Source organism: Drosophila eugracilis, unplaced genomic scaffold (genome assembly GCF_018153835.1).
Source record: "Drosophila eugracilis isolate 14026-0451.02 unplaced genomic scaffold, ASM1815383v1 contig_90, whole genome shotgun sequence".
NCBI lineage: Eukaryota > Metazoa > Arthropoda > Insecta > Diptera > Drosophilidae > Drosophila > Drosophila eugracilis.
Genome location: NW_024573812.1, coordinates 2,663,227 through 2,679,003, shown reverse-complemented (window position 1 = coordinate 2,679,003; position 15,777 = coordinate 2,663,227). Strand labels below are relative to the sequence as shown.

The window sequence follows — 15,777 nt, the reverse complement described above, 5'->3', positions numbered from 1 at the left end:
ATATTTCAGTCACGAGATAGTGGAAAGGTAACAGTTTAGCTTTTTTTTTTAAATTTTGTAGTATGATATTTATAAAATAAGATTGTATTAAATAATACTTATTTATCCATCCACCAGATTTAATATACAAAAACATGTATTGAGAACACTTTAAATCACATTTAACAGTTAAAAGCTAATATGAACGAACACAAATACTGTTTTGAGCCAGTTCCAAAAGTTCACCGCAAGTGAGGAATCACCTCCAGCTATTATTCGGTTGAGCTAAATCAGTTTCATCGGTTAACCGGTAAAGTTGAATCAGTGCCAACGGGTAACCGCAAAAGAGAGCGGAATTCAAATTCAAAAAGTCTATTACTTAGAACACCAAAAAATAAACATCGTTTAGAATCTTTTTATCTTTATTTTCTGCAAACCAATGTACGAAATTAAATATCTCAATGCCTCGACTTCCATTTGTCATATAAATAAGCTACATTGAATGTCGTTTAATTTAGTTTTACATTGATTGGTGGTTGTGATTTCTTTATTCATTTTACGCCATTGTTTCTATAGTTTCTCATAGTCATATATAGTTACGCATATGTGTTTATGATGTATATATAACTACATACGTGGTTGTTATCTCATTAAGCTACAAAATTATACTCATAAGACGAATACAAACGTTTTCCCTCCTTAGTTAATTTTAATTTACCATTATTACCATACTTTGTTCGCTCTTTTACAATTGTTTCAACAGGCTATTCGGATTAGTTGTTTGTTTCGCATTTTAAAATTTCGCTATGGGATTGTTAAATTGCTTTGCTTTCGTTTTTGGTTTGTTTTCCATTAGCTAGTTTTTGAGTTTGTTCTTGTTGTTGTTTCTGTTTGTTGTTGTTGTGTATGTATTGTATTAGTATAAATTGTTAAAAATCGCTCACAAGTTTCAATTCTGGTTCAGCGTGTTTTCAAGTGTTTGTTTGTGTGTTTTTTGGTGTCCTTACGTATGTCTTAAGTTTCTTTGGTGTCTTTAGTATCTTACGATTTTGATATAAAAGTTAATATAGGCAGGCATGTGTTTGTGTTTGTGTGACTCTGTGTATATGTGTGTGTACGAGTGTGCCGACTTACGAGCTAATACACGCTACACATTTATTAACTTACCACTTAATATGTTTGTTTCTTCTTCTAGCTCTCATCGCCTCCTATTTCTTTCATCTCGTCTACCATCTAACCATCCTCCCACCTAACGGTCTTTGATTCGTTCGATTTTGGACTAGACCTTCCAAGAAGCGCCAAATAGTACAGAATGTACAGTTATACAGTTTACAGTTCATAGTTTAAGGTACAGCAATGCGAAGAACGAAAGAATTGCCAATATGCATTTGTTACCGTGTTAGTCGAGTGCGTGTTAGTGTACATGTTATTTTTGTCTGTGTGTGTGTGGTACAAAAAGATGGCAGCTTTGCATTTAAAGCGTAACGGTTCGTTCAAAAAAGCGACCACACACTAAAGTATCGCTATCGATATTCGTAATTTGTCAATTTCGTTAATTCGCCAATAGCAAATCGCGCCAAATGGACAGCTTGGTTACTCAGATTCTTCTGCACTTGTTTCATATTCTATATGACATACTTCTCTGATATAAATCCTTTGCTAAAGTTATATATAAACTATTCCGATCTGAAGTATTGACAGTCACAGGCTCTATAAGAAGCGTGCCTTGGTTTTTTTTGGATTTGGTTTCCTCTGCTTTAAATATATATATATATACCTATGTATGCCTTTGTATATATACTCAATATGCTTGTATATAATATGTAGTATGTTTCCCTTCTAGATTTAGTTCGTCACTCCTCCGTCTTCTGGTGTAAAAAAATGTTCCTCACCCTTCCAACTCTGCGTTTTCTCTCTCTGTTTTCGTTTTAAAAGCGTATTTGTACAAACACAAACCGACGAAGGACATTTGTGTGGTTAACATAACATTTAAACTAGTTGATATCAAAAGTCTTGAGGCGTGCGTGCAGTGTTTCATAGGAGGCCCGTCTCCACGTTGTGCTCCGTTCCCAGCGTATTCGGGTCGAAGTTCAGTTTCATTTCGCCGGCTAAAACGATCTCCGAGATGCAGCCGACAATGCCGCTGAAGTAGCGCTGGTGCGTAAAGTATCCCACATCGGGCATTCCACCTGCAAATATAGTATCTTATAGACTCCTATATGGGGATTAATTTATTTGTTAGATACTTACCCACATACAGGCCCGTGTCTGTATTAAGCTGACGGAGTTTTCCAGGGGCTCGTAGTGTGGCTGTCTTTCTTCCATCTACCTCTAGATAGCCCTCTTGAGAGTTCCTAGAAATGGCATGTATAAAGTTAGTGAGGATCAATAATCGTAAAGGTTTTATCTTTGTTCCTTACCTTATAGCTCTTACGCGATGCCACAGGCCATCGCTGACCTTGGTGCCATTAAAGCGTATGTCAACCTCACCAGATCCCAAATCATATCTGAAGTGCAAGTACCTGGTATTTATAGACAAAATGATTATTAAAGTTATTAATGCTTAATGAAAATCCACGAAGAACTCACCCTTGTTCGATGCCCAACGAAAGATAGTCATCGTGTTCCTCCGTCGTTCCCTGGCGACCTGTCCACAGGATCACGCCGTTTTCCGAATGCGTCTTAATACGCAGGTTGAGGTCGATGCTGTAGCTGATCACCTGGCTCATGGTGTCCGCGTCGTTGTAGTGGAAATAGCTGTCACTGCCAGCGAAGCAAGCTCCGAAATTCTTTCGAACTCCTTGAACTTGCGATTGATGTTCAGCGGATAGGTCGATCTTCTTCAGAAGACTCCAATCGGTGTGGGTCTGTGGTGTGCTGGATACATGCTGATCTGTCTTAACTTCTTCTCCGGCCTGCATAACAGGTGTCAAAAGCTCATCATCGTTGTAATCATCGCTGTACTGAGAAGTATCATCGTTGGGAGAACCCTCGTCTTGATTTGGCTGCGATGGGAACTGGACCTCAGCCTTCTTGTGGCTAGAGTGCGTATTCGAGTTGGACATGATGCGCTTCATGTCCTGAGCCAGCTGCTTGCGTTGGTACTCCTCTGTGCCGTCCGAGGGGTCGAACAGAGACTCATCAAACACAAAGGCGTCCTCATCATCATCGTTGTTTTCGTTCGACTTGGGGTTACCAGGGTTTCCATCCTCAAAGGCCAATGGCGCCTGACTGGCCGCCATGGCATCGCCATACTCCTGCTGCTGCAGACTGGCCACCCAGTCGTTGTTATCGTCGAAGGTAAGGATGTCGCTGTCGGGGTTCGTCTGGAAACTCTCATAGTGGGTGGGCAGGCGACTCAGCTTGTGGGTGAATGCTGCGTTTGGCTTCTGATGGTGCTCATGCTTGCTGGTGTGGTGCTTCCCTGAAAGCCTTGGTTTTGGTTTAGGCGAGGCAGTGGAGGTCGAAGTGGAAGAGGCTGTAGTAGACGTCTGCTGCCTATGCTTCTTGAGCTCTCTTTGCTGTTGTTGCTGCTGCACAAAACGGAATATGATATCATCTTCGATTTCCTCGTTGCTTAGCGCCCCAGCAGTGGCTTCCTCCGACCTCTCAGGAGCTTCAGTGGTTGTGGTGGAGGTTGAGGTGCTTGTGCTTGTGCTCGTGCTCGTGGCAGGGGTTGGCTTATGCAAATTCCTGTGCTTCTTGGAATGCTTCTTGTGCACCAAACCAGACACCTTCTTCACTGCCTCACCATTGTCCTTCGACTCAAGGACCTTGGACTTGTGAAGAGCCAGTTCGGGCAGTTGCTCGGGCGGCACCTCGGCGGCCTTGTTGCAGCGCTCGTTGTGGATGCTGCAGCGGCACTCGTAGCTCTCCATTTGCGGCACACACTCCGCCAGGGGGCCGCAGGGTCGCGCCACACAGGCGTGAGGGCAGTTGCCGATGTTGCTGCCACCCAAAGCCTCCGCCACAATGCCCAGCGAGTGGCCATTGATGTCAATCTGTGAGTGGTGAACAAAGGTATACAATGGAATTGAAAACGGAAAAGGGATGTTTATTACTCACCCTCTGGATGCAGCCAACGAAGAAGGGTTTGTACTTAAGGTCCAGAGGAAGGCGATCCACGTGGTTCACGCCTCCCACAAAGAGATTCTGGTCCAATGACAAGTGCCAGAAGCCGTTCGACGAGATAGTCATAACCTCCTGGTGCTGATCCACCTAAGAAATTGAAAATCAAGTGGTAAGTAAAGGAAGTTGAAAGACCTTTAATACTTCTTACCTTGAGCACTGCCAGTCTAGCTGTTCGGGAGATCTTAATTGTGTGCCATTGACCTAGACTGAGGGAATGCTCGCTCCTGGAAAGAAAAATCAAAAAGTTTATTTATAATCTTATTTAAAAACAGACCTAAACTACTTACCTCACTAAAGCTGGACCACTACCGAGATCAAAGGCAAACTCTACAAAGCCATCGCTTAGGTAGAGGGCTATGAAGTCTCCTCGATGTTCTGGACCTGAGTAAAGAATCAAACCGTCTGCCTGTTCGGGCTTTAGGGTTACCTTAAGCTCTAACCAGATGAGCGCTGTATCGCCCAGTGGAGCATAGCGTAGGAACGATGAACCATTAAAGGCGGGAACCTAGAAAAAACGATTATATTTTACCCACCGAAAAAGAGATCGATTATTATAGGATAACCCACCTGTAGGTCCATTCGAATCTCGCAAAGATCTCCAACGAATCCAATGGGACACAGGCATATAGCGCCCTGATCTGACGGCAGGCACTTGCCACCATGCTGGCAAGGATATCTCACGCACTTGTCCGTGGAACAGTCCTCTGTGGTTAGTTATTAATATTAAAGTTGGCTTAAAAGACAGTCATTAGCTAACTTACGTATATCAAATCCATTGATGACATCACCCAGAGGGTGTTCTGTGAACTTGTAATCATGTTCGTTGGCTACAAAGCGACGAATGCAGCCGGCGAAGCCCTCGGCTAGGGGCAGTCGCTTGGCCAATCCAGTGATGTTACCTATTCCACCCAGGAAGACTGGTTCCCGGAAGGTAATGCGTGAGAATAAACCCTAAGAGAGATTGAAGTCATGGAGAGAAGGCTTTCCAAAGTTAGAATAATCAACTTACATTCGATCTGCCCTGGACTTTTGTGCCATGATTGAGCACCAGCCAGGCATCCCATCGATGACGATAGATGATCACGGAGTTCCATTCATTTAACAAGATGGTCTCGCGAGATCTGACGCTGCCCACGCCGGAACCGCAGTCAAACCAGAACTCCACGAATCCCTTGTTTAGTAAAAGAGCCATAAAGTCTCCGGTGAGGTCATCGCGCTCCCCGCTCAATAGGATAATGCCGTCAAAAGACTCTGGACGGAATTCGATGCGCAGTTGAACGTGCTTGTAGGCGCCATGGAGAGCGGGAAATGCTAGCCAGGATCGCTTGGCGAAACGAGGCACATGGGCTCGAATATCTAAAGAAGTTAAATAGGAAATATAGTAGATTATTTTTTTATTCATTTTCCTTCAGATATTCACTTACCTTCCTGGCAGCCAGTGCCCGTTTTACCAAATGGACAAAGACATCGTGAGCTGGCGGCAGTGGCTTCCAAGGCACAGATACCATCGGAACCGCAATCCAGATTACATGTGGGAGTGCTGCTGCAGTTGGATAAGTTGATTAAACTATATAAATTTAATTTTAAAATACAGTTTAGCTTATGCAGCTTTGTCAACCACAATATGCACATTTAAGTGGATGGAGAATTCGTACAATTTCTGCATACTTAAGTTGGACATAACCAACAAAGAAACGTTCGCATGGAGTCAAAGGATTTTACATCCGAAATTGGTTAAGGAATTTTCCACCCCCCACGTTACATTTTTATGACCCACCTGTCTGTTGTCATGGTTGTTCCCACTCCAATCTGCTCCGCTGCTGATATGTTGCCAAGTCGGTTGGTCTCCCTTGTGATATGCATTTGAACCTTATTGCTGGTTACGTTTGTGTTCTTCCTCCTGTTCTTGGCTGTGTTAGTATTGCTTGTCTGCTGATATGTTTGCGATTTGCTGTTGCGTCTTAAGTTTAATTGATTATTGTTGACATCGTCGTAGACGGACATGTCCGACTTATAGCTGTAGCTGTAGTCATCACTGCCATCACTCTCCCCGTAATCCATATCCACTTGGTTTTGGTTAACCCTGGTGGCTCCAGTTGCCGTTGGGGATCTTCTGGTTGTTGTGGTGGTTGCTTTTGTAGTGCTTCTGCTGGAAGTCGGCGGCACTGAGGGTGTGGGAGGCATGGTGCTGGCCGCCTTGAAGTCGGCCACATCCTGCTCCTGGCCCTCGGACTCCGAATTGAAGTTGATGCTCTCCGCTGATATGTAGTAATCGTTTGAATTGACTTTCTGTTGCTGTTGCTGAAGATTCAGCGATTGCTGCTTCTGCTCCTGTGTCTCCGAATTGCTGTCCTCCAGCTCGCCATAATCGTAGCTGTCGCTTTCTGACCCAGACTCATCCTCACCGTTTCCGTTGCCCGAAGGCGAGTTGGATTGCGATGCAGATCCTACGAACGGAGACTTGGCCATCGTCTTGCCACCATCGTCATTAGCCAACTTGGCACTGAACGAGGCGCCCTTCTGGTAGAGAACATCCTCGTCCGATTTGCCACGCCCATCCAAACCATTGGCAGTGGCGTTAATTACTAGAAAATCAGAAAGGATATTGTTACAAGATCCACAACAGAATGAACGCCTCGTATCTGCTATTTTAATTAAAATCGGTAAATGAAGAGGGTAAACTAAGGAGATTCAATACGCGCTTTCCCTAAGTAATGAATGCTTGCATTAATTAAAATGTAAACTTGCATAAGTTCGATAATTAGAAATACCTTCAACTTATTGCTTGATAACTTAAAACAACTTAAATAATAATTTATTTAATTTCAACATTTTGATCTAGCTAATCATCCCTTCTATTAAATGAGGGTATTGCCTATTAGAAACGAACTAGTTGTAAATTTTTTTAACACGTTGTCGAAATGCACAAATTAAATGCAAAACGCACACACAAAATAATGGCAAAGTAACAACACAAAAATATCAATTTGTCGGCCTGCTGGGGGGCATCAACATGGTAGAGGAGCAGACAATTGCAAAATAATAATTCCCCAAATAAGTCTGGACAAAAATGAATAATAACAGAACGGTGAATGCAAATGTAATCGGGGGCTAATCCAACCCACTTGAATGCCCAGTTGTCCAGTTGCCCAGTTGCCCATCCATTACAGGTGATTTCCAAATAATAACCAAAATGGCAAATCAATTTTGTGGCCTGGCAGGATCTGCATCTATGTATGCACTGTATCTATGCATATCCCTACCCATACACATAACATTCCCAATCCCACGTGGGATGTGCCCATCCTGAACGCACCTTGACAGCTGTAACCGTTCTTGTTCAGCTCATAGCCCTCGATGCAGTCGCACTCGTACATTCCATCGTGGATCTCGTAGCATAGTTGCTCACAGGGGCTGGTGTGTCCGCAGTGGCCTGTTTCGTGGGGAGGGAAATAGAGGGTTAGGATTGTGAGGATTGTTCAGTTAGAATTGTTCCAAATAGATGGACGATGAACGATAACGGGGCGGAGCGTTTTCAGTCTGTTTGCTGGCAACTTTGGGTTTGGGCCGTTTTCTGGTCGAGCCGAGACTCGGTTTGGTTTGGTCTAGTTCATAATTTCAGTTCACTTCAGTTGAGTTTAGTTTCAGTCGAGTGTCCCTGTCCTGTCTGCCTGCGTGGCTGTCTACGTCTACGAGTACGTCCATGTCTCCGTTTATTCCTGTTACCGAGTGTGTGTGTGAGTGTCTTCCTGGGTGTGACCGACGTGTCCGCAATAAATTCTAATAAGCTTTAAGGACTTTGGGCCTGGTTTCGGTCTGGTCCTGACTATGGCATACGTTTTCTGAAATTTACTGCTGGCCATGGCAGCATTTCAAATTCACCTCCCCCATCTCGCCCGCACCTGACCGCACAAATTCATAATGACTACTTAAATAAGTCAGTTGGCCGATAGTTTCTTCGTAGTTATTTTTAAGGGAAAAGTTTTTCGTCCTCAGTTCGAGGGCAATTTAAATGCAAATTCCATAGGCGGAGCAGGAGGAGAACCAAAATCACAGCCATTTGGCTTGCATTCTCCAGCACTCACTTGACACCGAAATTGTGCCAGTGCAAAGAAGGAAACGGTTCAGAAAATATATAAAAAAAAGAAAAAAGGGAAAAACATTACAAGCATTACGCATACGCCCGAGTGGCCCGGCACTTACGTCACACACATTGTATTAAATGGAACGAACGCAGAGGCACTTTCTGAAGATGGAGACACGAACACGTCAGCTACTCTGTTAAAGTGCCATCCAAAAAAAGGGAGGGATTCACAGGGGCGTAGATGTGTGGCTGTGGGGGAAAGGCAGGGGGTGGACAAAGCTCGTGCATGCATGCAGGCTTGCTAGTTGATTAAGCAACTGTGGGGACGATTAAAGTGCACTGGACACAGAGGACAAGCACACAAACCCATTTGCATATGCACACAAGCCAGCTGGGCTGCCACACAGCGCTGGCCTTCCCCCTTTGAAACTTCTTTGCCCGCTGGCCATGCATTGCGTATTCAAATTGAAATTGAAAAATCGCATTTTGTATGCAATTGAAATCGAAGTGTCAGCAGCACACATCAGCATCGTCGCCAATGACTGATTTCGCCCCCATGGTCCTGAAAATTTGACAACCGCCATTGCATAACTTCCGATCCCTCACCGTCTGTCCTCGTTTGGTTTGGTTTGGTTTGGTTTTCTCTGGTTTTCTGGTTTTTGGCCCACTCTCACGCATAATTAAGTCGCTCATTAATGTCAAAGAACATACAATAGAGCCTCGTTTATTGATATGTCGAAGAGGGTCTGTCGGGCGGTCGGTCGTGCTCTTCAAAATTGAACTGCCAGTGCCAAATACCGAATTCCAAATACCCAGATATTCACAATTAGGCACTTGGCACAGACATTGGGTTGGGTCGTCACATTAGGGGGCCTCCGGGTGTACCGGATCTCAAACGCACCTTGAAAGGCCGCCTCCTCTGGCTCTGCAATCGCACTCACTGCGGCGCTGGCCGATGATGATGTTGATAGCAGGAGAAGGAGCCACACGCAGAGGACTCGGTAATGGTGATGCTTTGAAGTTGACATGCTGCACTCTGTCCACAGGTGTGCGCAATGGGGCGTATGCTTGATGCGACGAAGGGTTCCTCTTTTTTTTCGGCTCTCAATTCAATTGAGTTCGACTGCTGCTATTGCCGCTGCTGGTAGTGCTACTTTCTCTGGAGTCCCAGTTCCGTATGCGATTCCGTGGAGTCCTTTGGCCATCAGCCAGCAGCGAGCATGGAGCGTGCATGCGTCTCGACGTTGCCTCCGCGACTGTTGCTCCTGTTCCTGCTACCAGTCCTTGTCCCACCCAGCTGCTCCTACGGCGTCAGCACCTGAAAGTACACACACACAAACGCAAAAGCGACACAAGCGCGCAATTAGTAGGCGGTAAAAGCAAAGGCAAGAGCTCAAGCCAACGCAAACGCAAATCAAGTGGTCATTATAATATAACCACAAATTGCTAAACACGCAGTGGCCAAATGGAACATCGCTGGTGAAAGGGGGGATGAGGTGTGGGAAGAGGGCTGAACAAGGTGGCGAACATTAGGCACGTACACGAAAAATAAAATAAGGTATATATTAAGGAAAAAATAAAAATAATATGGAAAAACAACTTTTAAAAGTTACAAATTCTTGAAAAATATATAATTTTTTAATATTTTTATCTAGGTTAAGGTTAATTTTATCTCTCAGGATCCCACCTTACTGTTCCTCATAAAACGGAGTCTTATTTCTCTCCATGTAGACAGGAGCATAGGCTTGAGCTTTGGCATGATTCATGGTGTTGGTAAAATCAATAGGAGCCACCATGGCAACGCCGCCACAACAAATAGACAAAGCCCCACATCAAGCGTGGCCACTCCTATTACCCAAACCCAAACCAAACCCATCAAGCCCAACCGCCCAACCTCCCACCTGCCACCTGGCGTCCTACCTTAAGCCAAATACTGTGTGGCCGAGTAATTAGAAATCAATACGAACACAATTCGGCAAAGTGTCTACCCTGCATAGCAAATAAGCGGGCATGGTTACTTGCAGATAGCAACAGTAGTTGATGGGAAAATCGAACATGGAAAAATCCAAATTTTTCGTTTCCCATTTTTTTGGGCCTTTTCCTTTGGCCAATTTGAAATTGAAATGTCAAATGTCTCCAAGATGGAAGGAAAACGCGTGCAAATGTTGTTAAGCTTTGGTGGCACACATCTCCTTCCTCATTCTCGTTTCCTTTTTGTCTCTGTCTTTATGTCCTTCTCTGCCAGGGTATTGCTATCTCTTTCGCTGGCATCGCACTTAACCCGTGCTCGAGAAATGTGTAGCATACTTACTGGGGCAAACATTGCAGCCGCAGCATCTCCGCTGTTTCGGTTTTGGCTCTGCTGTTGCGATTGCTCTTCTTTCCTCCGCACTCTTTGTGCTTTCTGCTTTTATTTATTTATACTCTTTGGTGCCCCAACGGGGGAACGAGGCATCCAGATTCAGGAAGTCCCCCAGACGAACGGATGTTTGATTTGATTAATTAAGCTAAACCAACTGGAAGTTGCTTCTATTAAGTGTTTGCGCTGATGTGGCTTTATTCTGGTGTTTCGTTTACTATATCTATATATATCTTCTTTGTTTACTAAACGTAACTGTCTAAAAATAGTTATATAAAAGAATATCTATATCCATAATCTATTGGGTCTATTAGGATAGTAACTTATTTTATTTATTTTTCTTCAAATATATAAATGAAACGCAAAACGGAACTGTGAGAAAATTGACGTTCGTAAAAGATCATAAATGCTTGGCGATATTGGTCATCTACTTTGGCTTTAAAAAACCAATCCCTAAAGATTAAAAATCTAGCATAATATACAAAACTAGAGCTTAAATAAAAACCACTCTTAACTTCTCTGAAATCTATTTACAGCTACCCCAAAAAAAGATAGTGTAAGTTTGCAATCGCTGTTAAAACCCCGTTGCACGCGGACTATATATTTTTATGGCAATTTTCATATGCCTGCGCTTAAACTCGCGTTGACTGCCTATGGCCTCGGGAGGTTTTCCCCAACCTCCACATTCTTCTCCCCTCTCCCCTTTGGGGTTTTCCTTTGCTGCATAAGTGTGTGTGTGTTTTTGAGGGGTATGAGTGGGTAAGCACTCGCAATGGTTGTGCGTGCAAAAAAACTTTTCGTTTTTTATAAGTTTGACGTAAGGGCTAAAAAACCCATCGCCATTCCGCACTGTCTCAAGTTGAGTCAGTCGAGGTTTCGTTTTTCGTATTTTTTTTTGTTTTTTCGGGGGCGACCAAATGTTCCCGTATTCATTTATATCGATTTTTCCACCTTGGCTATTTACACACACACAGTCTCAGACACACACTACACTCATACACCCACATACCCACAGAGACAGAGACGGTGCACAGAGGTTGACATACTACCCACATACTTCTTTTTGTACGTTTGTATTTGCACACTCTCTACGTTATATTTTCGCATTTCTTTCATTCGGGATTTCCCCACTACCAACCCCTTTTTGTTATATTTTTTTTTTGCATTTTTATTGCGTTTTTAATGGCATTTCTTTCCGGTACGACGCCTCCGAATGGCCAGCAATGTAGAATGTTGAAGCCCGTCGCCCAGAATTCGCTTTTGTGTGGGTGCCAGTTGGGGGATTCCCCCAGTTTTACCCTTCCATTTTCCAACTTTTATTTTTTTTCTGTGAAGAGCCAAAATCCATGCCGTCGATGTGTGGATGGAAAAACTCATTATTCAGGTAAGCAGCGACACAAAAACGTGCGCTCATTTGCCTGGAAAATGCGACCTCAGAAACTAATTAGAACGCATCGGTATCGAACTTAATAGGCAGTCGCTCAATCCACACAAAACTTGACTCCTCCAAAACTACCATGAACATCCATTCTCAATTCTCATTTTGCGAAAAAGTTGATCCACCCAATTAGGCTAATGGACAAAAATGAATGCTTCAAGTGGCAGTGATTTAATTACACAATTAAGAGCTCATTGGGCAGCGGCCTTTCATCGTCGATGTCTGATATCTGATAGTTGGCTTTACAGAATCCATATTCGCCATAGTCAAAGCCTGGGTCATTTATCACAGATTACCGACTTTTATTTGAGTTGAGTGAAAGCTCTGGTATAAAGTTTATGCATCGTAAATCGTAAACTCAAAACTTTCGCCCACTAGATACTACGTGACCGACCACAAAGTGAGGAGGAATTTTTTGCCCGAATGCCAGAGTTTCCACCATAACAAATGATCAAATTGCTCTGGAGAGTCCGAAAACTTTTGTCCAGAGATATGCCCGAAAAACTATGGGGTTGCAGTGAAAGTGAACCGGATAAGTGGTAACCGAATTATTTGCATGCACATAAAGTGTTGCCTGCTTTTGAGCGATTTTTCCACTGGCTAAGTGGCATTTGTGGTTGAAAAATTCAAGAGGGCCAAATGCCTAAACCTCAGCTGCCTTTCAATTATTTAGGAACTGCTCTCGATACCATGGCTAGTTTATTGATTCAAAAGGCAAACAAGGCCAAACAAAATGGCAGCCAGCGGAATAATATCCATGGCTGATGTCACGCAAAAACTTTATACAGAAAGCCAATAAAGGGGAAGTCCCCGGGCGTACAGTATCAGACCCACAGAACGGAAAAGTTAAGTTGAAAACGAAACGAAACAAAACAAAGCGAAAACTATAACAGCAACAGCGGAATACAATAAAAGTGAAGAAAAGAAATGGAAACAGGAGCGGAAAACAGAAAACACAGAAAACAGAAAGCAGAAGCTGAAGCTGAGGCAGCAGCCAAATACAAAGGGAAAACGTTAGTCCAGCAATAAATTGTGTTTTTATAAGGCAGGTAAATAGAGCACAAAATCCGTGGAGAGCCAATTGGGTGGCCAGCAACCACAAAATACACACAAAAACAATGTTGTGGATAGGGGAATCTTGAGGGGAGGAACTCGAATCAACTCGATTCACGCATGCCAGACTTCTGACTCCCCCAAGCTGGCCAAAATGACAGGCAAGAGACAACCGAGCGACCACAGTGGAGATACGTTAATTGGGCTAATCTGCGACGCTATTCCAGAACATTAAAGCGGTTTCAGGGGAAGCCCCAAGAACACAGCAGATTTAAGAGGAAAAGTGAATAAGTAAATTACTCTCTAATTTTACTTAAACACGAAATCTGATAAATATGACCTTCTAACACAAGGCTTTTTCTTGAAAAATTCATAAAAGGCACGAAATCTAATAACTATAAACTCTTACTCCAAATATAATATAAACACCCAAAAGATTGAAATCTAAAACCTGTTTCAAAGCCCCTGATAACCTTAATAAATGTAACACAATAATTGAATGACAAATGTTGATTATTTTGCCTTTATTTTAATTTTGTTTGACTTTTAAACAATTAGTTAGTAAAATTAATCCCATTAAATAAAAAGTTGTGCGGCCAGCAACAGATGTAATCCAATTGGCTACCTTTGATCTACTATCTGCATCCGTTTTAATTAACTTAAAGTATTCGATTACCAAAGAAAAAATACATTTGCAGCTTTTATGTATGCAATATTCACAGCTTACATTGGAATCGTATATCTGTTTATTTAACTTTTAGTCGTAAACTAATATTAAAAAAATGTGATTCAAATCCAAATCGACGAAAATATAATACTATACAGTTGTAAAAACTTGTTTGTTCTAGTTAGCTTCCATAACAACATACGAGTATATGTTATTTTATAAGTATTAGGTAAACAGAAATATGCGATGATGCACTGAGAACAATACAAACAAAGTTCACTTACAGCATCAAACATTGTTTGCCAAATAATCAAAAGATAGCAAGGTAAGGTAGCTTCATATGGCTTTGAAATTATTCAAAAAGTGAAATTTCCAAAAAATAGTCTTTGTCCCTAGCTAAGAAGCAACAAGACTTTCTGCCTCAAAAAACTTTGTTGCATACTTAAAGACATATTTATAAAGGTTTTGAAAAATGTATTAAAGTTTGTTAGTAGTTTCAAATGAGACATAACAAGTTAGTTTAAAATTAATATACTCGTACCTATATTTAAGAGTTGGTAACAAAATTAAACGCTTTATATTTTCCCAGATATGTTAGTAGGGGTACTCTATCTTTAGTATCCACTGTAAAGCCCTGAGGTTTGGCGCGTTTTTCTTGCGGCTTATCCTGCCTGGTCTTTGAGTGCTTAGACAACGGGCTAACGTCGCACTAAATATATATCCTCCTATATGCGGGACGCGGGCCTAATTTATGGCGAATTCGCAGGTGCGCGTTTTACTTGAAAGCTGTCAAAGACCGCGTTCCTTGCCACAACGACAACAAAAGCAATACCAACAACAAAGTAATTTCCCAGCAAGGACCCAAGGACTAAAACAAAAGCGAGCACCCACACACACACACGCACCCATATACATATATACTCAGCTCGAGGGGGCTTTCTATGTATATGTTCGGGTGATTTTACGTGAGTGCTTGTGTGCGTTTGGATGGAAAAGGGGAACTCCCCCAAAAGACTTTTGAACTGCTGGCGATGTGAACGAACTGGTAATTATCAACATCATCATTGCAACTTTAGTTTGACCCAAAAATCGCAATAAATAAAAGTGGTGCTATGTATGAACGTATTGGTAAGTGTGTGCATGTGTCTGGTTATGTTGTAATGTTTGTGCGGAAGGGCAGTGGAGTGGCCACTTGAAAAGCGCTGGCCACATAAATTTCCATTATTTCATTTCGCATTTTTCCGTCTCCTTAAACTACACTCACACGCACACACACATACACACAGAAGCAAATCCTTACGGTTGCTGTTGCTGTTGCTGTTGCTCCTGCTTCTCTTTTGCTTCTTCTTCAACTGCCTCTGGCTTCGTCCTCGCTGATTTCTGATTCCTGCTATCCTCTCCTCTCCTCCTCCTACTCCTTCTTCCTTGTGCTTTATTTTTCGGCGTTCAGCGATTTTCGTGGTATTTACATTTACACACTCCTGCACACCCACGCACACTCTCACTCACTAGCACACACACACGGACACATTCAGCTGTCGTATAAGCTGACTTTCACATTGCACTTGCGAATTTTCAATCGTAGCACTTGAAAATCCACAATTACGGGGAATTTCCACGTTTTTGGCTAGTTTCCTGCAATTGCTTTATCGTATTCGTTGTGAGACTGTGTATATATATATATATATATTATTTTGGTTGTATCCTGCGAACGGATGTCTGATGACGGCGGATACGGATGATTTCTGGCGTTTCTGACGATTCCGTTTGTTTTCCGTGGAGCGTAACGTTTTTACACTCTAATTGACGGGAGACTACTGAGCGTATGAGTGTCGAACTATGGAATGGAAAAGCCACTTGCCACACGGGAGAGAAAACCGAAAAGAGAGTGTGGAGTACTAAGCCATCACAGGAAAAAAACAAACCCTCGGCTGACAGCTCGGAGAGAGAAAGTCAAACTCGGAGAGTCCTTGGTTCTTGACGTTGTTGTAATATCCGTTAGCCGATTATCCGTCCATGTAAAGAGGCGCCAATTCAATTCGCACAGTTAGCTCGGCTAATAGAGT

At 42.8% G+C, this 15,777-nt stretch overlaps 1 protein-coding gene across 3 annotated transcripts; it reads right to left on the bottom strand.

Moving 5' to 3' along the window:
* Positions 1 to 383: 383 nt before the first annotated feature.
* LOC108112999 (pikachurin) lies at positions 384 to 15,518 on the bottom strand. Of its 3 annotated transcripts, none has more exons than XM_017223410.2 (15): positions 15,012 to 15,518; positions 9,096 to 9,512; positions 7,427 to 7,543; positions 5,888 to 6,695; positions 5,535 to 5,677; positions 5,120 to 5,466; positions 4,872 to 5,061; positions 4,678 to 4,814; positions 4,398 to 4,615; positions 4,259 to 4,334; positions 4,045 to 4,197; positions 2,569 to 3,980; positions 2,400 to 2,501; positions 2,230 to 2,333; positions 384 to 2,168 (listed from the first exon to the last, which is right to left on the bottom strand). In XM_017223410.2, exons 2-15 carry the CDS (start codon positions 9,220 to 9,222, stop codon positions 2,014 to 2,016), a joined length of 4,089 nt encoding a protein of 1,362 aa, XP_017078899.1. In that variant the 5' UTR covers positions 9,223 to 9,512; positions 15,012 to 15,518; the 3' UTR covers positions 384 to 2,013. The 3 variants fall into 3 exon arrangements, with proteins under 3 accessions (XP_017078899.1, XP_017078900.1, XP_017078901.1); XM_017223411.2 differs by having other exon boundaries at positions 5,535 to 5,653; XM_017223412.2 differs by having other exon boundaries at positions 5,535 to 5,650.
* Between the last annotated feature and the right edge of the window lie 259 nt (positions 15,519 to 15,777).